General features: G+C 38.8%; 5 protein-coding genes and 1 pseudogene across 5 annotated transcripts; 4 read left to right on the top strand and 2 right to left on the bottom strand.

Moving 5' to 3' along the window:
• Window positions 1-5,646: 5,646 nt before the first annotated feature.
• LOC148912044 (ribosomal L1 domain-containing protein 1-like) lies at window positions 5,647-8,783 on the top strand. Its single transcript, XM_089028537.1, has 6 exons — window positions 5,647-5,705; window positions 5,917-6,059; window positions 6,381-6,495; window positions 6,951-7,099; window positions 7,555-7,653; window positions 7,892-8,783. Exons 1-6 carry the CDS (start codon window positions 5,655-5,657, stop codon window positions 8,028-8,030), a joined length of 696 nt encoding a protein of 231 aa, XP_088884663.1. The 5' UTR covers window positions 5,647-5,654; the 3' UTR covers window positions 8,031-8,783.
• A 114-nt stretch (window positions 8,784-8,897) lies between these two features.
• Window positions 8,898-12,403, top strand: LOC148912043 (uncharacterized; annotated as a pseudogene).
• A 24-nt stretch (window positions 12,404-12,427) lies between these two features.
• Window positions 12,428-15,315, bottom strand: LOC148912042 (uncharacterized). Its single transcript, XM_089028526.1, has one exon. It carries the CDS (start codon window positions 15,247-15,249, stop codon window positions 13,510-13,512), a length of 1,740 nt encoding a protein of 579 aa, XP_088884652.1. The 5' UTR covers window positions 15,250-15,315; the 3' UTR covers window positions 12,428-13,509.
• Window positions 15,316-15,333: 18 nt separating this feature from the next.
• On the top strand, window positions 15,334-16,549 carry LOC148912041 (uncharacterized). The gene has a single exon (XM_089028534.1). It carries the CDS (start codon window positions 15,609-15,611, stop codon window positions 16,482-16,484), a length of 876 nt encoding a protein of 291 aa, XP_088884660.1. The 5' UTR covers window positions 15,334-15,608; the 3' UTR covers window positions 16,485-16,549.
• A 189-nt stretch (window positions 16,550-16,738) lies between these two features.
• Window positions 16,739-19,091, top strand: LOC148912040 (uncharacterized). Its single transcript, XM_089028529.1, has 4 exons — window positions 16,739-16,966; window positions 17,281-17,480; window positions 17,550-17,713; window positions 17,874-19,091. Exons 1-4 carry the CDS (start codon window positions 16,951-16,953, stop codon window positions 18,655-18,657), a joined length of 1,164 nt encoding a protein of 387 aa, XP_088884655.1. The 5' UTR covers window positions 16,739-16,950; the 3' UTR covers window positions 18,658-19,091.
• Window positions 19,092-19,103: 12 nt separating this feature from the next.
• LOC148912039 (uncharacterized) lies at window positions 19,104-21,302 on the bottom strand. The gene is made up of 4 exons (XM_089027925.1): window positions 21,188-21,302; window positions 20,643-20,783; window positions 20,033-20,492; window positions 19,104-19,970 (listed from the first exon to the last, which is right to left on the bottom strand). The coding sequence occupies exons 1-4, from the start codon at window positions 21,300-21,302 to the stop codon at window positions 19,151-19,153; spliced, it is 1,536 nt and encodes a 511-aa protein (XP_088884051.1). The 3' UTR covers window positions 19,104-19,150.
• Between the last annotated feature and the right edge of the window lie 649 nt (window positions 21,303-21,951).

The raw sequence follows: 21,951 nt of genomic DNA, 5'->3' as shown, positions 1-21,951 counted from the left end.
ACTTAGCATATTTACAATTGACCAGCATATGAAAAGTCACCGGCGTTAGGTCTTCAGCGGACCTAGTGTAGAGCTCCATGGAAAAATGGGTGACTTTCCTAGCGTTTGTTGAAGTTCGATAAAGAAGCAGGGGCTTATCATTCTCATCGATAAGCCTAAACCCCACATTTGCATGCGTATTTACATTAATGCTAATAGTGCAAATGACCAATGCAGTTCCCCAACTTCAACCCACATTCCAACGTCATGCCAAGCGCCGTTGTCATATCCTTCTTCATCTAAGCGATGGGTATAGCGATTCACATATCCCAGGCAACAAAGTTACCTTCTAGAGGCTCATTACCGTCAAAGTGCTGATGGTCGCGTGATTATAAGGTTGATCTCTTTGGTCCTCTATGCTATTTATGCAAACGCTACCAGTGTCATCTACACGTATTTGCAGCTTTACTTTCCCATGGCAGTCGGCAACTAGGTGAAAAGTCCAAACGGAAAGATTCTCAGAGCTATTCGTTGGCGGCTCTACTGAGAAATGCGTAGGCTCTCTGTTGTTCGTCTTCACGCGCATGGGCTGTAATACTCCATTGTCGTCGCAGAAACGAAATCCTACGTTCGCATTACTAACGGCTCCCAAAGAAAGACTGCATAAGATTAGCTTCTTTCCTGAGTAGTTCAGATTCACGGACATCCCCGTGACATCAACCCAAGATGCCTGGGTGTATTTTTTCTCGCCTGTGTAAGTCGTATAGACACAATCTACTCCAGCTACGTAGGGGTTGTTCATCGCCATATATAATAGCTCAGACCAATGCTTGCAGCTGCTAGGCCGGCTTTTAATAAGTTATGGTCATATTCGTCGGGTATCGTAGGCAGGACCTTCTTTTGGGCTGTGGGCTTGGGAATTGGTCTTTCTGCGTGTACCTTCTTTGCCTTGTCTACGAAGTGAGGAATGCCCTTGGTCATGTCAGAGTTCACGTCATTCACCCCAAACTTCATATCCTTAGTAGCTCGTTGAAGTTTGTTGTTGTATCCCACTACAGAACCAGTATTTATAGATAAATTACTAGGCATTAACCAACAACCCGGGGCTACTGCATAGTCCAACCTTGTCTTAGAATTTTGTATAGCTAGTTGGTAACGCTGTACGCCCTTGCTAATGTCACCCTCCAAGATTGAACTTTCGAATAAGATCAAGGCCTCGGCTCGCGTCTCTTCTGCGGCACCGGTGTTTCCAATTATACTAGATCGGGTATTTACCTGGGCTCCAAGGATAGAATACACGTAAGCTTCTATGCTGCGATTCAAACGAGCAAGGCCGGCTCTGGTCAATCCTGTACCTTCTGGGGGTATGAAATTAAGATATTGCTTCGTTTGCTCGTCGTTGGTAATCTTAATAATCAGTGGATTGGCCCCTGCATACTTACCACCCTCGTCTTTAAACAGAGGTCCGTCTCTAACTTCCTTAGTGGTCTTAGCATTTGGTTCAAAGAAGGTGCTACTGTCGTGAGTTTCTTTATGATACCCAGTGTTCCACCGCAACTGCAACGCATGACCTTCCTTATCACTTAGCTCATGTCCGCCGATCCCCCAATAAGCCCAAATATGTCCAAAACCATTGTTAGCACCGGCAGTGCATCTAAAGTCCTTCCATACAGCACCAAACTCCTTGCAAAGTCTGTCATAGGCTGGAACATCGTATTTATTATCTCTAGGATAGAACGCAGCATCTCCTGGTAATGCAGTAACACCCATCTCATGCAGTATTCTCCTAACCGTGAAGTGAAAGTGAAACATGAATATGGAATCCTTCATCAAGTTCACACTTACACCGCAGCCGCCAGTGGCACACCACACCGCAAAGTTCAGTTGCTGTGGCCAGTACCGCCTGTTGGGACCTCTCAGCCATCCGTGAGATTCCTTAGCGGTGGTGTGGTTAACGGGTACGTCTTTAAAGATATCTCGCACCTTTAGCGGAAAGGTGTGGCCGTTAGAGACCCTTAGATCCAACGTTAAGTCCAAGCTTGGGTGTTTATCAAATGACACCGTTGGTATTGGGTAAGCGTCGGTCGTTATTAACAGCTCCTTTGACCAGCCGGTAGTGGCGGGCGTTGGCTTCGTTTTGGTGTAACCGGGTGGTATGATCTTCGGATGTTTTGGCTCTAAGTCCGTATTGCTGTACATCCGCTCACCATTAAAGTAAATCTCATCAGGTCTCCTTTCAAACTTACTGGGGTCCGCATGTGGAAACATCTTCCTAAATGCTCTCCAGTTGGCATAATCCCTGTTGTCATGATGTGGCTGCTCCTCAATATCATTCCCAAAAGCGTCGTACATTAGTATATATAATGGATGTTATACCATCAGCACCTCCACTTTATCCTGAACTTCCTAAGGAGCCTAACGAACTAAACGCTGAAAACTTTAGGCTTAACAAAGCGAACTTAATACTGGCTTACTTGGAAGGACAAACAAAACACTTCGAAAAAGTTAGGAAGAAATACGTCAGAGCACGGAGTACGCTACATAAGATTGCGATAACTTCAGGGTCTATATCCGTAGTGTTAACGGGCTCCGGCGTTGCTACTTCGCTTACCGGACTCGGAGTAATTGTTGGGGTTCCTTTGGCCGGCGTTGGGGCAGCCTGTGGTATTATTTCGGCTGTTGCTACGGGTATTATGAAACAGTTGTCTAGCAAAATATCAAACCACTGACACGACAATAGCTCTGTCAAGGGCTAAAGTAAATACAATTACCGACCTTGTCTCAAAAGCATTGCGTGACGGGAATATAGACGACGTAGAATTCTCGCTCATCTTAGCCGAGGAAAAGAAGTATGAGGAACTAAAGTCGGACATAAGGAACAAAAAAAACAGTCGTAAAAGATCTTTCCGAGGAAATTCGCAAAAAGATCTACCAAGAAGCGAAAGAAGAGCTTCAAAGAAAACTCGCTCAGTAAGCATCTATTTTGAAAAAAGCGTGACAGGATTCTATTTACATATTGAACGCCGACTGTCTGGTTCATATGCAAATTTATTTCACAAATTTATTTCACAAATGTGAAACGTTTCCACAAATGTGAAAGAAAATTGTGAAGGTTTTGATTGGCCAAAAACATGTGACATAATCGTCCACTATCTTCTTGGAATCCATCCTAACAGGAGGTGGTTGGGGTCTATTTCGTAAAATATTTCGTAAATTACGTCAGGGTAATAAGGAATATCCTTATCCAGCCGACAAAACATCCACTCGGCTTTTGTCATATCAGAAACCTCGGGAATAGAGTTGACGGTAATTTCAGAAAAAAGATAGGGGATGCTTTTGTAATATTTCCCTAGCTTTAATTTTTTCAATGTCTTCCGTAGACTTTGCGGGGTTGGCTTTTCTAAGTGGCCATATGATTTTCTTCTTTACTTCGTTGTCTAAATATACCGGTCGATAACCTTGGATGTGACTCATCCAGTCCCTAAAGTATTTTATTCTCTTATAAGGTGTTTTCTTACGACCTCCATTGGCGTAATACTGCTCTCTGGTAGCATTTGGTACGGCATTACGAATGTTCTTACCACACTCGTAACACTGTGCTGACGTGTCATCTTCTATTTGCATTTTTTTACCACAACAAATATACTTATTTGGCTTAGTGGGTACAAATTTGGGTTTCAAGCACTTTATACAGAAGTCATAAACAAACTGTTTACATTCTTCACACTCCATATATAGACTAACATATTTAACGACATAAACACGGGATGCGGGTAATCGCGGTACGAATCGAGGAATTCACTTTAGACGGGTAATCCTCCCGTGGTCGTTGCGCTGGAACCCCCATCCCCTATACTACTGTATCGAAAAGTATAGCACATGCTACTTTTTTACCGTTGTGCTTAAGTTTAATGTGGGCATTGGCTATAGATAAGATAGCTCGTAAAATATAACTAATTATGCATAGACCTTCTTAGGGATGCGCGCGCATCAAAACACAAGGAGACGCAATAATAGAAAAGTGTTGTGCGGATTACAAAGTAATCCCGTAAAATATTATCCATATTCATTTCCATGTGTATTTTCATTGGCATAATCCATATTTTTCCGAGTCTGAAACGTTATTAGCGTTTTCTTTTTGGGTTGGAATGAATGCAAAGTAACCGTAGTCGAGAAAATATATTCATTGCACTGGTCTCGTCACTGCGCATGCGTGTAAGGGTTACTGGTCAGCACATTACTTTGGGTGTACCAGCGCGACCCCAATTTTGAACATCATTGAGTTTCATTAATTTCGACTTCATAGTAAGTTTGAAGAAATTTGTAATCAATTAACTGTAATTAAAACTAAGAATTTTTAACAGGTATACCTTCCTTGTTAACGGTTTCCATAGTCAGTTTTATGACTGGATTGGTAGTGATAGATTGGTTCTGCGACACCAAAGTAGAACAGTCCAACACCAATGCCAGCAGCGAACAGCATAGTGAAGTAAGTAGCGTCACTGTACTCTGGTTTATCATTGGGCTTGCCGAGCTTTAACTTGCCATACTTGGAGAAGAGCAGATAGAACATGAATATTGCCCATATGTCTTGTGTCCCGATGTACAGCCATGTCCAAGTTAGAGTTATTCAATCCTTCCATGTTGGGATTTCTTGCTCAGCTGTGTCCGTCCATCGCAGGTAAAATATTACGAATCCCCAGATTATAGCCGTGGAGTCAAATGTAACCACAGGATTGAAGTCTACTCGGAAGAAGCAAAATATTTTGAACTTAACATTACGACATTTCCTTCGTATTTCTTGTTCACCTTCGATGGCCATCTTCCTCGAAGCGTAACTCTGAAATACATCGAATGAACTGAATGAGAACTGTTTGAATATCTTAAGGCATTTATATTCCTATCTTAACATACTTTCGTGGGTTTTCAAATTCAAAAACTAAAGAATGCTTTTGTCTAAAATTGAAAGTCACATCTTGTAAGTATTTCTTTTATTTGTCGTAAAAATAGAAAGTACATGTATGCGTAGAATGAAACTGTACAATCCCGTGAACATAGGATTAAGAGAGCATTTACAAGGACAAAGCGAGGACAAATCATTAAAAGTCCCGAGAGATTTAAATAAATTTATTCCAGGTTATTCAGTTACTAACAAGCAAGAAGCAAACAAGTTGAAATAATAAAAGTGTAACTGACTCGAAGAACAAGTCTCAAATTATCACTTATGGACCCGAACAGAAACAATATTAGAAAGAAAGAAATAAGGTGCCAAGCGCTGATACTTACACTAAAACCAGTTGTCATATAAAAATAATGTGCAAAGTTTGGATTAAGAGAAAACTGAAAATAATCGTAAAAAAAACTGTTACTAGAAATTTTATTAAAAAAGAAACAATCTAAATAATTATTTTGTAATGTCATTATAATCTGTTGAGGGCTATTTATTTATTTATTTATTTGTTTGTTTGTTTGTTTGTTTGTTTGTTTGTTTGTTTGTTTGTTTATTGTCGTGATCGTTAATTTCGAGTGTGCGCGCTTTGGCGTTGATGAAAGAAAGAAAGAAAGAAAGGAAGAAAGACAACTTTGTGTACTTGAGTCTCGAAAGGGCTTCTGAGAAAGTATGAAGCTGCTGTGTTTTATGGTCAGCGGTATTGTTTAGCAGCACGTGTTCCAAGATGGCGGACAAAGTGAAGTTTGTTCGAGAGAGTGTTCTAAGCGAAAAACAGGTTTGAAAACTCCAAATGAAACTATTAGTAATAACAGAATGAATATCATGAACCCTACTTCCTATGGGAATTAAAATAATGTGATATTTATGGAATCAGTAGCTTGATTTCGGCATAAAATGTTGTGTACGAAAAATTGTGTAAGAACTACATTTTTCAGACATAAGCTTAATTTCTTTCATTTAAGACGTATTTTGCCTTATTTATGCAGGTTGATTTGGCTATTTCTGCTCTCATGAAGAATGTTCAAGAGAAGGAGAAAAGTAAACCAAGCTTGCTTGGAGACCAACAGGTGTTATGGCTGATTCTGGCTCTGAAGAAAATCCCAGCACCAGATAAAAAGCCTAAGAGAATGTGAGTACTAAACTCTGGAGATACTGGGTGATAGATAACTGGGCTGAGATCATAGAAAACTCGAGCCTTTGGCCAGGAAGGTGGGGGGTTTGTATCCTTCATTTTTAAGGTTAAAGGGACAACATCATGGAAAAGAGGGGGAGAGAGGTGGGGTTGGAGTTATTTACACCTCTGAACCAGGCATGTAGCGGAGATTTACCCCTGGCAGAGTTTCATAGTTTCCATAATCCCCATCAACTTTTTGAAAACTCAGGGAAATGGCAACAGTGCAGTTATTGTTGTTAATACGGACAATGCTAACCAATGAAATCTTTATTTCAGAGCCATTAGTAATTCACTGCATCCAGATGACTCTGAGGTCTGTCTTATTACTAAATCTGAAGGCAAACCTGTCAAGGAACTTCTGCAGTCGGCTGGGGTCACTTCTGTTAAGAAGGTATGTTATGATATTATTGACATTATGGGATAATGCTTACTCATTGCTATAGAAATGAAACAGTAATGACAAAAGGGTAAATTATACACCTTGAAAAGATGAAAAAACTTACTGACGTTTCGGATGCTAGTCCTTCGTCCAAGTAAAAGAAAAAGAGGTGGTAGAAAGGAGTGTTTATATGATGAGAATAAGACAAAAGAAACCAATGAGAACAAGGTAGGCAAGGAAACGAAAAAAAACAACAAAAGAATGGGATAGTTGAAAGCAAAGCATTTATTATTCCCGTTGGGACTAAGTGTGCCTAATAGGTGAATAATGCCACATTTTAAAAAATATAAATTAACTTAAATAATTACAAGAAAATAAGGGATTAAGATTTTGTCCATAATTCTATGGGTAAGGGGTTACACTTAATACATATTTATAATATCCTAATTATTGCCTTGGGTTTTTAGGTTATCAGTCTAACAAAACTAAAGAAGAATTACAAGTCTTATGAATCCAAAAGACAGTTAGCAAGCTTGTATGACTTGTTCATTTGTGATGACGTTATCTACCATCTATGTCCAAAGTTTCTTGGGAAAGCTTTCTACACTAGAAAAAAGTGAGTTAACAGAGACTACAGAGGAGGGCCGGTGATTATATCACGCCAGATTTTCCCTTTTGCATACTAGTCTCTTATATTTTTCAATCCTAGTCCTCGATCCCTGACACTATGTGGTACTTGGTTCTAAGATTGCCTGGATTTCCAAAAAGTATTATGGTTTTAGTTACTAGAATTAGAATGTATTATTATTGACTGTAACATAGGACGCATAGATGGTGTAACAGTGAGAGTGCTTGCTTCTCAGCAAGGGACATCTGGGTTGAATTCCCTGACTTACCCTCGTGTATATGAAGAATTTTTGGTTGGTTCTCTATCATTCTTCAAGGGTTTTTCTCTGGTTTCCTGTTAGGCTTTCTGTCCACCATGGAGTGGTAAACCTGATTAGATTTAGATAAGATAATACTGCAGAGTGTCGATATTCACAGAATCAATACTATCAAATTACTTTTTAGATTTCCTATTCCTGTCAGTTTGAAGAAGAAAGACTTAAAAGGAGAAATCAATAAAGTCTTACAAAGCACATACATGTCTCTTGGTCATGGCTCTTGTAGGTGAGTAGTCTAAGTCTAAAGGTAGAATAACTCTTCTTAACCGCAGGGCTTATTATAACGGTTAGGTTGCATTCTTATCTGATAAAGGTGAGTCAGCTTGGTTAGACCAAAGGGGGAAAACATGAACTCTAAAATCTGAAACTATAATTTAATTTATGATTTCATTTTGCACCTCAATGATATCTTATGCCTGAACAAATAAGAAGAAAGCTTTATATATTTTCTTGTTTACTTTTAGTGCCATCAAAATTGGACACACAGGTCTAACAGAAGAAGAAGTTACTGCAAACATAATGGAAACTGCAAAACGCATTGCAAATATCACTCCTCGTGGCTGGAAAAATATCAAATCACTGAACATAAAAACCTTCAAATAAGAACATGCGTAAAAAACCTTCAATTCAGTGTCTTTACCTATTTATAACTCTCTCCCAGAAAGACCAATAGCGATATAGTCAGAATCGGTCAAGAAACTGAAGGCCACAATAAAAGAAAAGAAACAGAAGAAAAGAAAGGTTAACGGGAAAGAAAATGAATCTGACTCAGAAGTGGAAGAAAGCTAGTCTGAATGTAGCTTTCTCGGTATTTTAAAAATGATAATACGAAAAATGAAATTTAAAAACATTTAAGACAGGGAAGTTAGGGATATAATGATTTTCCATAAATTGATTCCATGTCAGCCAACCTATAGGGTAGGATGACAGATGCAGTGGCCAAGGCAGTGATGCACCAGATGATGATAACTTGGTTTTCTTTGCTCTGGGTAATGTTGTTGTTCATGCGGTGGAAACCGCTATTAAGTTGGACGACCCCGAGACCAAGACTAGTGCAAACACCAAGCATGGTGCAGACCACGCCCAGGATGTCGATGAAGTCACCAAGTGTACCAAAGATGTTGTCACCAAGAAGAGAATGGAAACATGATCTCATGGTCATGGGCATGCCTTTACAGTGGGATAAATATCCGAGGATGAGTCCAATGAGAGTATAGACCACCCATCCATGTACACCCCAGTGAAAAAGGGTTAGATTCAAGGCATCTTGTGCGCGCTGGTTATCTGAATACCTACGTGGAAAAATTTGCAAATTAGAAGATATCATTATTGAAGAAAACTTTTCATTTCATTTTATTAGTGCAGTACTAGCTTTTATTTAAAGCTATTTCAAAAAACGTTGAAGGGGTGTACAATGATAGGTAATTCTCGGTTTTCACTTTACGTCATAGGGTATCGTATTTCCAGTCGTCGGCCATATTGGTGTACAGACGGCTAATTTGCATATGTCAAATTGCAATGTTTTGGCTTAGGTTTTAGTATGTTTGAAGGTTGTAGCAAGGAATCTGACGAATTTGCTCAAGAAATATTAGAAAAACACGATGACAAAGATTGCCCACTTGTTCCTCTGTTATCGGAATACTCTAAAAAGCTAGAAAGTCGTGTAAAACGTCGCTATATAGAGAAAATTTCAGTGATTGGTATCGACCCGGCTACCCTGTGGAATGCGAAGTTGGATCCGGAATGTTTACCTCCTATTGAAGCTACGGATCTATTATCCTATTTGGTTTTGGATACCAGCTTTTATACAGCTAAGCAGTTCAAAGCCTTTAAGAGTTTGGAAGCGTATAATCAGATGGTTTCTGGTTTTATCACCAGCGTACAAGGGAAGGTTATCGCGGGAAAGTACGTGGTCTTAGCAAAGGTGCGACATTCCCAGCGTATGAATGACCCTCCAATCCCCATTTGGATTATTTCAAGTGAAGAAGGAACTGCTTTTTCGACCCACTGCATGGGATGTAAGGCAGGTTTAGCGGAAACGTGTTCCCATGTTGCAAGCGTGCTTTCTTATATCGAAGCATGGACACGAATCAACGGAAAACTAGAATGTACCCAAGTCAAATGCACGTGGCTTTTGCCGACCTATGTGAATGAAGTTCCCTACGCTAGAGCTCGGGATATCAATTTTAAATCATCTAAGAAGCTAAAAGCTGAGTTGGACTTTAAGATAGATGCCTGCGTTGGGGAGAAACAGTCAGAATCCAGCGCTCAAGCAAGGCCTTGCAAAACATCAAACGTTTTAAGACCACCAAATGAGGGTGAAATGAACGCTCAGCTGGAAAAGTTGAATGGTTTGAATGCAAAACCAGTCATCCTAAGTCTCTTTAAACCTTATTGTGATAGATTTATATCAAGAAGCCAACATGTTGCTACAATACCAGATTTATATGACCCTGGTTACCTCAACCTCAGCTATCCAGACCTGCTAAAAAAATGTTTCGAAGTCAACTTAAAGCTTGATGATAGAACACTACATGCCATTGAAGCAGACACAAGAAAGCAAAGCAAGGGTAACCTCTTCTACCGACATCGGGCTGGCCACATTGGTGCTTCAGTCAGTTGGTCTGTGGCACACAGTAATCCAACGCAGCCTTCACAGTCTTTGATAACGTCTCTCTGCTACCCCCACTTGTTTAAAGTCACCTCAAAAGCTGTTACCCATGGCAAGAAACATGAGGCATCTGCTGTTGAGGCATATGTTTCTCTTATGAAGCAGACTCACAAAGACTTTCAAGTTAGGTATTGTGAAATTATTGTGGATAAAGAACATCCCTGGTTGCATGCCACTCCTGACTTCATGCCTTCTTGTTCCTGTTGTGGAGATGTTTGTGGGGAGGTTAAATGTCCCTATGGAATTGAAAATGGTGATTTTAATTCCTACATCTCAAAGAAGACCTCCTGTCTTGAAAAGGTAAATGGTCAATTCAGGATGAAGAGAAACCACCAGTACTATTTCCAAGTCCAGCAGCAGCTGAATATAACTAAGATGAAGTACTGTGACTTTGTTGTCTTTGCCTTCAATGCTAGTAATCAACCAGTGTTTTATTATGAAAGGATATATCCTGATTGCATCCTGTGGGAATCACTACAACCAAAGCTGACCAACTTTTGGAGGATTTGCATTCTCCCAGAAGTTTTGGGTCGATGGTACACAAGAAAATGCCACATGCCAAGTCTAACACAAGTTTCAGTAGTTTGCAATGACAATTCTATTTGTTATTGTAGAAAAGCTACTGAAGAGGAAACCATCACCTGCTCCAACCCCAAGTGCCCTTTTATAAAGTTTCATTCGTCATGTCTGGGAATAAGTGAAATAAAAGTTGCCTTAGGAAATTGCAGGACGAAGAATGTTTGAGAGATCTAAAACGTACAAACGCACGTGCATAAGAGTATGCGACAAGATAAACGTCATACATGTAGCGTTACACTGTAATCAATTATCTATGTCGGGCTCTAAAATATCTAATGTAATTTCGTTTTTTCGTCCAATGTTACTCTATTACCTTGAAATAAAGCACGAAAGCATAAAATACTATTATTTTATAAAATAGTTGGAACTTTTGGATAGATTAACCATTCCAACTGGATCAAAATCGAGGTAGAAACGCTCCCCACAAGATACAGTACAAAAGGGCAAGAGAATCGCATATGACCACATTTAAACACAGTTACGTGTAGCTCATTTTCGATTGATGAAACAATTAATTCCAAAGAAATTCTACACACAAAAAAAATCGACTCCTGTACTGGTTGGTACAAACTCGAACTCGATTCCTAAATGGAACTTTTAAAAAACTCGAACTCGGGCCACATTGATCAAGTCCCGAGGATTTGGTATTGTCCTACCTGTCGTCTATTGCCAGAATTCAAAAGAAGTGCAAAAACCAGGAATGCAGCAGAGCAGGATACATGTAACAAAGCACTCAGCCTGGATAGCATCTGCATTTGTAAGTCCAATCCAAGATCAGATCAAAGGCTTCTTGAATGTCACAGTAAAGACTGTCCAAATGGAAAATTCTTTCATTTAGACTGCCTTAATTATAAAAGGATGCCAAACAACAGCAAGAGTACATGGATTTGCATCAGCTGCAAAGGAAAGCCCCACAAAGAAAATAAACCTAAAGCATCCCATGCCACCACCACACCACAAGCTGAATGTAATGGTTCTACGTCAACTTCTTCCAAACAATCTACCACTTGTACTTCTTTGAGTCCACAAGATCTTACTTGCAGTGATGACGATAACTGTGTTTATGATCTATCTGACATCAGTGATGATGACCAATTTGATGATCCATCTGACAGTGATGATGCTTTAGAGGTAACTAATGTTATTCAGGGAAACACTGATAAGACTGCCTCTTTGGGAAATTTAACCCAGACTGACTATGATACCATTGAATCCCCAACTGGATGGCTAGACTACACCATCGTTCAACAAGCCCACATTTTCCTGAAACAGGTAAATCCAATGATTGATGGTTTTCAAAGAACCACCTTGGGACCAGTAAGGAACTTTGATGTGACATCAAGCGAATTTGTGCAAATTCTTCATACAGGAAATCAGCATTGGGTATGTACAAGTTCTGTAGGCTGTTTACCTTGGCATAGTAAACTTGTATGACAGTTTATTTCATGACGTCATTGTACATGAAGTAGAACAACAAGTGAAAGATCTAATGGCAGACAAATTTGTAAGAATAGATATTGTACCAGTCCAGCAACAAAAAAACGGCAGTGATTGTGGTGTTTTCTCTATCGCATTTGCAACATGTATTGTGCATGGCCTCAACCCTGGTACAGCCAAATTTGATATACCACAAATGCGGCCACATTTATCAAGATGTTTAAAAACTGGAGTGATCACCCCATTTCCATAGAGTTGAACAGCTTTTATAAACTGGTATAAATTTTACATTTAAAATAATATTAACCAGAAGTGTAATAGTGTATACAAGTTTATTATTATCAAAATATAACGTAAGAGTACCCTACCACTAGGATATAAAGGAGCATTCAAAATTTGTCTAGAGGGGGGACTATGATGATTTTGAGGGGGTACCATTTTTCCCCTAAATGATTTTTTGGGAGGGGGGTAACAAAAATTTCCCCAGGAATAAAATAACTTTACCTTGATTGATTGACATCTTTTGAAGGGAAAAATAAAAAATTCATCATAGATCCCCTTCTGGATAAAATATGAACACTCCCTAAGGGTGATCAAGTCATCACCTAATATTTATTTAAGCATAAAAATGCTTAAAACATAATAACATGTTATTGTTTATTTTAATTGAGATATGAGATTATTTATTATTCACTCAATGATAATTATGCAATGGTGTGATTAATAATTGGAAACTATATAATCTTATGAAAATTTTATTAGTTATCAGCTGAGTTATTTTTCAACCTTTGATAAGCTTATTAGTCAGCCACCATCAATGGTGGAATGGTTGAATGTAACATTGTTATTACTGTGCATTCCTGACGATGGACACTTAGCTTGAAATTAATTTATTCAAGATCGAAGGAAGAACTCAGCATTGCTAATATCACATCAAGAATTAATAAAACGATTGTTATATTTTATATTTAAATTTTTTAAAGTGATACTATTTTATTAGCATTTGACTGAAAATGCTGTCATGAAGTACATCAGAACTACATAATGAAGAAGAAGGTAGAAAAAAATGCAGTTTGTAAGTAAACCATGTAGAGAGAAACTGAAATGAAAGCTCTGCTGAAATCTACAAATGGGGGCTATACATAACCATTTAATTTGAATTTTGATTTTAAAACTGCAAGTCCCTGTAATAATCCATTTACAATAAATACAGCATAGCCCCCTCCACTGTGGGTAATATCAAATAATTAGGTCTTGTTATTTCTATGATTTGTTTCTGTCAGCAGTGCAGGCACTAAAAGTGGGACAATTTTTAAGAGCAAAAAGAAAACAATGCATTCTCAATAATTGTAGAATGTAGGTTTGTGGAAGTGCCTTAAGCTTGGATCCATTTTTTTAACTAAAATATATTTTTATCAGGATTAACTTCAAGAGCATGATGTTCATCATTGCAGGGAGACTATGACAAAAATTGAATGCATTGTTTTTTTTTCTAAATTCTGATTGCTCATCACTGCCTGAGTGACCCCAGCTAGCTTCATTCCACATGAAAATAACTGAAATTGCCCAGTCAAATGGTACTATAGCAGGGCATAAATTAACCAGAGCAGAGCAAACCTTTATGATTCGATCAAGTGCTGGAATTCTATCTTCAGTAGGTCCATGAGGATTACTCATTAAAAAATCAGTTGGCAGTGTTCCCTGTAACATTGTATACTTGCTGCGCAAAAGACCAATGACTCTTTCCACATGGATGCGAACTTTGGAAATTCCCCTTGTGGTTTCAACATCAACAGGGTCAAGCTGCTCTTTGCCTTTGGTGAAAGCTGGAATTACCAGCTTTGCCCTCCTGAATGCCACACTATCATGTATCGTGATGCCCCGATCATCCATCACCATGTCACCAGGAACCAACTTGCTTAAAATCCCACAGTTCTCTGTCAAAAACTTATCTGAGGTTCTACCACCCCATGCCTCAGAAACAAATGAAATTGTGCCTTGTGGAGTTATTCCAATCAAGACTTTAATGGTGTTGTGATGTTTGTAGGAACTGAATGTTTGTGCTCTAGCAAGTAAGTTTGTAGGTTTCTCGATAAAAATCTCGAAACAGTCAATTATTACGGTCGTTTTAGTTCCAAAGCTGAACTTAAAACATTGTGGCATTGGTCGTATCAAGCTTTCACGGTCTGGCCAGTGGATAAATGGAGTTAATCGTATGTCCATAGTTGTCAACCAAGAATGAAATGTTCTAGATACTGTGGGCACTGAGATGTTGAACCTATAAGCTAGGTCTTGGTATGGCACATCCAATCTTAACTTTATCAAGACCATTACATATTCTTGAAAAGGACTCAGGGTTTGGGAGCGACGGGAAGCAAACGGTGACACGAGTTCAAACACAAAGTTCAGGATTTCATAGGAGGGAAGGCCAGTATAAAACAGTACTCTATCGTCGCTATTTCTGAAATAATCTTCGGTAAAATCGGTGACTTTCTCGCTTGACTTAAATAAATAATCAAATTCGTCTGTCTGTGAAGAGGCATCATAAAACTTAATCTTAGGCGTACGTGCCAACCCTTCGGTCTGAGTGCTCATCTCGGCAAAGCTTTTGACCTCAGTCTGCGATGATTTTTCGTTTTCATCAATGTATTGATCCGCGAACGACACATCAATTTCTTCTGTTGTCGAAGATGCAAAAGAGATAGTAGAGACTTGAGTCCCTTCATCATTCAACCGAAGTCTTTTCTCTTCGATCGTTGTTTTTGTGTCTTCAAGCTTCTTCTTTCTTCTAGCTTTGGCTCTCTCTGCTCGTTCCTGGACTACTTTCCCCTTGTCTTTGTTGTTACTTTTCGTGTGCCCAAGGTTGAGTGTAGGCACCCAATCAGCATTATATTTATCCCAGGGTTTTGCTGGACGTCCGGAGATAAAATGACGGCTACAAACACGGTCGTTTTTCAGGAATTGTTCCGTCAAGTCATCTCTGCTTATCGCCGCGATCCACTTCGTTCGACGCTTTATTGAAAGCTCTTCTGCCTCTTCACCGTGATTGCTATCAATTACTGGCACTGTGAAGAAGGAAACATCTTTATCTCGACCACTTCTTGCGTGGCAATCCACAAATAAGCACAGAACCATCTTAACTTTACTTCATACTACGAGCACCTCAAGTGTTTGTTTGTACACCACTATGGCGGATAGCAACGGTTGTCAAGGATTTGGTCACGTGAGTGAAAACCGAGAATAAGCAATAGGCGATAAGTGATAGGAGATCGTTCAAATCCACCGCGAAAAACAGGCTCGTGCGGTGCGGCCTATACTACTAAAGTACCACTCCTAAAACCGTTTATGTACTTTTATGAAAAAACAATTATGAGGAGTTGGAGAAACATGCATTTATTATAAGTTAAACACATCATGTTTTCAGCTTTCTCACCATTAATGTTTTTTATCATAATTCCATAAATGGGAAGTTAATATATTCAAGGCAATCAAAGATGGCGGTGCCTTTTGAGTCTCCCGCCAAATTTAGAAATGCTTGGTTAATACTACTTATTTTATTCATTGTAATGTCCTATAAAAGTCCTTTGGATATAACTGAAGAATCTTCATTACTTTTGGATGGCCCAGAATTTATTCGTGACAAGATATTTACACCAAAGTCTCGTCCGTTACTCCAAGAGCTATCGAGTAGCAATACAAGAAAGAAGAAGTATTTTGGAGCGAAGATAAGTCGTTATTCCAATAGTGATTCATGCTTTCAGCTCTTAAGAATCGCTAAAAGCGGTGATGTAGCCTTAAATCCTGGTCCACCTAAGAAGAATATTCAAACTGACGGACTACGTAAACCGAAATGTCAGCATTGCACACGAACCATTGCTAAGAATCATAGAACTGTCCAATGTAAAACGTGCGAGCTTTGGTTTCACATGAAGTGTGCAAGTATACTACCGAAGGACTATAAACCGTCCTTATCATGGATGTGCTCTAAATGTTTACTGAATGCTTTGCCATTTAACCTTAGTATAGCTTCTGATGATCTCGAAAATGATGTCCGGGTCTCGTCCAGTAACTCTAGTCCATCGAGACAAGTACCAAGTATCCTATTAGAACGAACGAAGAATCAAAGTGACCTTCTACTTGTGCATTTGAATATTAACAGCATTCAAAACAAGTTTGAAGAGCTGAAACTTCTTAACAAAGATCTAAAATCACAAATTATATTCCTTACTGAAACCAAGATAGATTCCACCTATTCTGACGATCAATTTGCTCTTCAAGGATATAACATCTACAGGAAGGATATAACATCTACAGGAAGGATAGAAAGAAGGGAGGTGGTGGTATCATGGCATACGTATCATTGTCAATAACACCTCAGTCCAGAGTCAAGATTCCGGGAAAATTCAACCTTATAGAAACTCTAGCAATAAAAATAAAAACACCAAGCAATAGGGACATTCTGGTTGTTGGCATCTATCGCCCTCCAAAAGTGGTAGGTAAAGATTACTACAATAAGCTGAAAGAAGAATTGAACACAATTGGTATGTGGCAACAATAGATCACGTGTCAAATTCCCCCATAGCAACAAGCCTCTGGCGGGCAAGCTTTCCAGACATTCCTTGACAACAACAAGAGTTTAAGTAGCGGAGCGTGACCTTTCCAGAACTATAGTGTCTGTTTTATCCTTATATTCTTTCTCAAAGCCGTTGATTTTCCAGAAGTACTTTGTTCAGATATTTTTCTATCTTGTGAACGTGTTTTAAACGTTTCAAATCAAAAACAGAAGGTTTTTTAGCGACTTGAAGACGAAGCGTCGAGGGTGAGACGCACGTGAAAATGGCGGATTTCACGGGTAAGTTGTTTACATGAGTTTTCTGTTATTCCAGAAACTAATGTTGATTATTTCATAGAAATACTTAAACTATATCATACGAGTTTATTTTCGGACTCTTAACTATGGTTTTGCTAAACATCGCCGAGTTTAAGCCATTTTAAGTCCCAACAAACTACTTCTTGTGCTTGTTACATTCTCGGCGTAGCTAGAGGTGTTATATCAGTGATACACCGGATAGCCAAGATCTACAGTATATATGAGGCAGTTCTTTTTTTAACATGGATATGCAAAGAGCATATTTTAATTTTGTTTCAATATTTATTGCGTTTTAGCTGAGTATATGACGTACGAGACCTCGAATACGGACCATGGAAGCACTGAGTCCAAGACACGATTTCACTGCAGTGTTCCTTTGTGTAATGGGGATTCGCGCTACAACCCAGCACTTTCTTTTCATCGATTCCCTAAAGACGCAACACTAAGAAGTGCCTGGATTACAAAAGTAAGGCGAGACGAAGGACCCTATTTCAAGGTAAATATGAAAAATTGAATGGTCTTTGCTTTCTTCAGTAAGATAATAATAGTTTTGGTCTCTTTTCAGATAACACACAGCACGAGGGTTTGCTCGAAACATTTCTTAGACAGTGGTTACCGTCCCCCAAACAACTCAGGAAAAAGACTTCTCAAACCTGGCGTCGTTCCTACAATGTTCGACTGGTCTGGTAAAACCACTCAAAGGAGAAAATTGATACGACAAGTTGACAGGTATATATATTTATATATAAAAAAGGAAATGTGCCTAATTTACTGTTGTGAAAAATCCAACAAATAAATTGTATGGATATGACTGTTATGAGGGGAAATAATGATAATTCATTCAGAGTGCTGTCTTTGCCATTAATTTTACTTATTACTTCTGTTTTAGTGGGACTCAGACTGACGAGAGTGAGGATGAGAATGATAATAATGTACCTGAGCCCTGTCCTGATTCTGAAGCAGCACCACAGCCTGAAAGAACTCCTGTTGAAGCAGAAACAGAGGCCCTGAGAGCAGCATATGGTGCAGCTCAAGTTGAAATAGAAGCCATCAGAGCCCAAGTTGCAGCCTTAAAATTGCACAAGTTTGGTATAGAAAGATTTTCCTCTGATGATGACCTCATAAAGTTTTACACTGGTTTTGCTACCTATAATCATTTTTACAGTTTTTATGATTTTGTCGCACCTTCTGCTCAGTACATGAAGTATGTTTATTCTGCTGGTATTCAAAAAAGCAGGCCTTCAGCTCGCACTATGATTTTGATTGATGAGTTGTTTTTGTTTTTAGTTAGAATAAGACTAGGTTTGTTTGACCAAGATTTGGCCGATAGATTTCTTATTAGCACATCATCTGTTAGTAGAAAAGTGACCACTTGGTCTAATTATTTATATTTTATCCTTGGCACCCAGCCAGTTTGGATGTCCAGGGAGGCAATAGATGAGTACATGCCACAGTCTTTTAAGGACATGTACCCAACCACCAGAGTTCTTTTAGATTGTACTGAGTTGTATGTTCAGACCCCTTCCTCACTTTTGCTACAGTCACAGTTATATTCTTCTTACAAAAGTAACACCACTCTAAAGGGTCTGATTGGAATAGCACCTCATGGTGCTATTACCTTTGTATCTTCTCTGCACACAGGGTCTATTTCAGACAAGGAAATTACACGATGATCAGGTATACTAGATTTATTGGAAGATAATGACTCGGTAATGGCCGACAAAGGCTTTGACATAGAAGACATTTTATTAAAAATGAAAGTCAAGCTAAATCTCCCCCCATACCTTCAAAGCAAAGGCCAGTTTTCCATTCGTGAAGCCCAACAAACAAAGTCAATTGCTAAATTACGAATTCATGTGGAAAGGGCAATACGTAGAATTAAGGAGTACCACATATTTGATTCTGACATTCCATTGAACATGCTTGGTACAATCAATCAGGTTTATACCGTTATTTGCCTATTGACCAACTTCCAAGGTCCACTCAGTAAGAGACAAAAACAACACCTAATAATATAATATATACTACTCATACTTATCAGTAATGGAATTGTGAATGTAATTACCAAACAAGTAACAGAACAACAATAAATATTTCTTAGTGTCACCATATTCTTTCATGTAAGTTTATATAATAATTTTAAATTCTTCAGAACTGCAGCTGTATTTATTTTAGAAAATAATTAAAATAAAAAAGATCAACTTTATCTTTACTTTGCTCAAAACATCCTTCATCAAAGACAATTCTTTCACAATGAAATACTGATTCATTGATGAAACTAAAAAAATCACACCATGGTAGCCCTGTTAATGCCAGCTGACACTGTACCTGGTAGTAGTAATAATGTGCTCGTTTGAGCTGTAGATTACCATTTTGTCCAACAGTCATATACTGTACAGAACTGAAGTCAGTTGTACCCTCTTTATCGACTTTGACTTCAAGAAGACCGAAAGGCATGTCATCTTGTTCCTCTGCATCCATGTCATACACCTTTCGGTCTGGGGTACATCCAAGCCAGGGGCATGCAGGGTTTATGACCAGTCCTGATGGATACAAATTCACTTTTCCATCCTTAGCAGTGCTTGCATATAATGAGGCAGCAGTGGCCTCCATGTCTATACCACGCTGCATATCTGCAGTCACAACCCTTCTCGAAGGATTCATTTGTTTTACAAGATTTTCAAAACCTGACAATCGTTTTGCTAAAAGTCCAAACTTACTTGCAGTTATGCGTTTCTCTCTCAAAGAGAACCAAAGTTGACTATCAAATTGTGATAGAGTTGCATTCTCCAGCTCAACAGCTTTATCATGAGATATGATGAGAGAATCTAAGCTTGCCTGTTTCTCTTGTGGTAAACAGATGCTGACTTTGTTTTTAATCCTATCTACAGCGCTCTCCAAAGGCAATGCTGGAAACTCTGTGCATGAAAAGTCATTAATTACATACTCTTGAGAGAGCTTTTGTTGATATGCAAGAACTGAATTTCTAGGGACATTTCCAAACTTAGATGGTACCATTTCAATCAGGACTGGTATGCCCTATACTACTCTTCTATCTTTGGTGCCTGGGTGAACATCAGTGGCTGAGGATCTAGGTTCATTAACTTTTCCCTTTCCATTATGGGGTACATTTCAGCAGGCGAGTACAATGTGCTCTTGATAAATCTGGAGTAGTTTGCCCCAAACCGTGGCTTCTTCACCCAAAGTTCCTGGATGGCTTTATTTGCTATCTTTTTTTCTCTTGGAACGCTCCATCTTTGTGGCAGGCTAGTGCAGGTAAGATCATCAGGTATTGACTTCAGACCAAGTTGCTTGCAGTGGGATATATAAAAAAGCAATCCAATGACATGATGGCAGAATCCTCCTGTACCAGCAACACAGGAACATCTACCTTTTATTGCTTTAGTAGCAAGGTTGATATCTGATTCCAGTGTGTGAGGTGCCTCTGACTTTTTCATGGACCTGTAGCATCTGCATGTCACTTTTGCAATATTTGGAGAGTAAGCCACTAGAAAACAATAAAGAACAATAAGCCACTAGAAAACAATAAAGAACAAAATAAAGAACAATAAGGCTTACAATATTATGCGAATAGTTTTGAAAAATATCTAGACGTCAGCGAACACGAAACATCTAATAAAAGTCAATCGAAAATTACCTTTGACTTCGTGCAGATAGCCAGGCTCAGCGAAGAACTTATAGGCTTTAGAAGTGTTGTCACAGCCAGATTCCTTTTTAGAATACGCCTCTATTTCCCTAAAAGTGATCAGAGGAATGCCTGACAGATCACTAGATGCCACTACGAAAAAGAAAAATTCATTTCAATGAGTCATAGTATGTTCCAACAAGAGTGATGGCGATCTCAACTACACAAGCACAAGAGGTAGTTTGTTGGGACTTAAAACCTTCTGTTTTTGATTTGAAACGTTTAAAACACGTTCACAAGATAGAAAAATATCTGAACAAAGTACTTCTGGAAAATCAACGGCTTTGAGAAAGAATATAAGGATAAAACAGACACTATAGTTCTGGAAAGGTCACGCTCCGCTACTTAAACTCTTGTTGTTGTCAAGGAATGTCTGGAAAGCTTGCCCGCCAGAGGCTTGTTGCTATGGGGGAATTTGACACGTGATCTATTGTTGCAAAAGGCCTATTGTAGCTCTGTTGCCATTACTGGTGATATTAACCTTGATAGACTCAAACCTTTGGAGAAAGAGGGTAAAATTCTCATTGATCTAGAAGATGTATTTAACTTAAATTGTCTCATTAGTGAACCAACTCGAGTTACAAATACTACAGCATCGTTATTGGACGTCATCCTAACTAATGATAATGAACTTTTTAAGGACAGTGGGGTTTTAAAACCAGAGATAAGCGATCATCATATGGTTTACGGTTTAATGAACGAAAAAGTTTATTATAGAAGAAAAGTTGTCACCTTTAGAAGTACAAAGAATGTGAATATAAATGAGTTTCTAGAAGAGCTGAAAAATGCCCCGTGAGATGTTATGGATACCTTTGACACTCTTGATGATGCATTTGATTATTGGAAGGTTTTGTTTAACTCGATAGTTGACAAACATATGCCATTGAAGAAAATGAGATTTAGAGAAAAGGACGTACCATATATGACACCTGAATGGAAACCAAACCTCGCAAGTTCTTCCAAACGTTTAAGCCATTTATGAACAACAAAGGCAAAAGTCAAGGACAAAGCGCGAGTTGTATTAAAAATGATGCAGACGGATCCATTGAATCTGATAAAACCAATGTAGCGAACATCTTGGCAGATTATTTTTCAACTATGGCCAACGACATAGGAGGTCCAAATGCTAACGATCTTACGGAACAAGACCTTACTAATCATCCAAGTATTGGAAGTATAGTACTCTCAAGTAAAACTACCTGGAGTGGATTCCAATTTGAGACAGTAAACACCGATGAAGTCAAGTCTAGCATTGGGAAGT

The sequence above is a fragment of the Actinia tenebrosa genome, unplaced genomic scaffold, assembly GCF_029948245.1.
Source record: "Actinia tenebrosa isolate PJP-AT-01 unplaced genomic scaffold, QUT_ActTen_1.0 PGA_scaffold12__29_contigs__length_12842862, whole genome shotgun sequence".
Taxonomy (NCBI): domain Eukaryota; kingdom Metazoa; phylum Cnidaria; class Anthozoa; order Actiniaria; family Actiniidae; genus Actinia; species Actinia tenebrosa.
The sequence above is the reverse complement of the archived record's forward strand: the minus strand, read 5'-3'. Positions and strand labels throughout refer to the sequence as shown.